The sequence below is a fragment of the Pygoscelis adeliae genome, unplaced genomic scaffold, assembly GCF_000699105.1.
Source record: "Pygoscelis adeliae isolate BGI_AS28 unplaced genomic scaffold, ASM69910v1 Scaffold784, whole genome shotgun sequence".
NCBI classification, from domain to species: domain Eukaryota; kingdom Metazoa; phylum Chordata; class Aves; order Sphenisciformes; family Spheniscidae; genus Pygoscelis; species Pygoscelis adeliae.
Window position 1 is genome coordinate 9361 of NW_008824680.1, and position 1084 is coordinate 10444.

The 1084-nt window shown below is 50.4% G+C and overlaps 1 protein-coding gene across 1 annotated transcript in view; it reads right to left on the minus strand.

The window, feature by feature from the left end:
• Positions 1-1084, minus strand: part of LOC103916197 (EVI5-like protein) — a gene marked incomplete at its 3' end in the record, with an annotated part of 12826 nt that overhangs the window by 6240 nt on the left and 5502 nt on the right. Inside the window, exon 2 of the mRNA XM_009323157.1 lies at positions 946-1074. Coding sequence (XP_009321432.1) covers positions 946-1074 — 129 coding nt within the window. The remainder of the gene's footprint in view (positions 1-945; positions 1075-1084) is intronic.

Here is a 1084-nt window from a genome sequence, read left to right on the forward strand (position 1 = left end):
AACTCCCCCAACTGTGCTAAATAGAGGAGAGATTCCCCCCAAACAGCAGATATTCCCCCAAAATGCCCCAAAGAAGGAGATATTTCCTGAAAACTGCCCCAAAGGAGGAGATATTCCCCAAAAACCACTCCAAAAGTGGAGATATTCCCCCAAAACTGCCGCAAAGGAGGAGCTATTCCCTCAAACAGCCACAAAGGAGAAGAGTGTCCCCCTAAACCATGCTAAAAGAGGAGAGTCCCCCCAAACCACCCCAAACAAGCAGATACTCCCCCAAAACCGCCCAAAGGAGTAGATGTTCACCCAAAATGCCCCAAAGGAGGAGAGATTCCTCCAAAACCACTCCAAAAAAAGGAGATATTCCCCCCAAACCGCCCCAAAGGCGGAGATATTCCCTCAAACCACCCCAAAACAGCACCCTGATGAGCTATTTGCCCCGGCCAGATGCCGACAGTCTGCCCAGGGATGGTTTCTTTAATGAATTTGCTTAAAAAAAGAGATTTCCAATGGGTTTTTTCCAAGAGTAAATCTGCTTCAAAATGGCTTTGCAAGGAAATTTGCATTTCAGGGCTTGATTTTAACACCGGTTTAATGCCAGGGACGGAGCTTTTTGCCCGGTATTTCGGCAAAGCGAGCCTCAGGGCTCGTTTCCCATCAAGAGCAGGTTTAAAACCCACCACCGAAGCGGGTGGGTTTATTATTTATTATTTCCAAACAGCCGCCTCCTTCCAGAAATCCCCTTTGCCTGCCTGAACGAGCAAACCCTGCTGCTTTCAAAGAGAAAAATAAAACCTTGAAAATCGTAAACCGGAGTGTTTGCACCCCGGCTGGAGCGATGCTTGGGGGAAGCGGCTCGTTGTTGTCCGGTCTCTTTGATTTCAAAGGGAAATGCTTGCAAAAAAAGGACGATAAAAAGACCGAATCGGGCTGATAAACCCCGGCACTCACCGATTTTGCTCCTCCAGCTTTGCCAGCAGCTCCAGTTCGTCGGGGCTGAGGTTTTCCGAGTCGGAGGTGGGCGAACACGCCGGGGCCGAGTTGACGGAGGAGAGGGCTTCGTGGGAGGACGAGTCGGGGCTGACGGCCG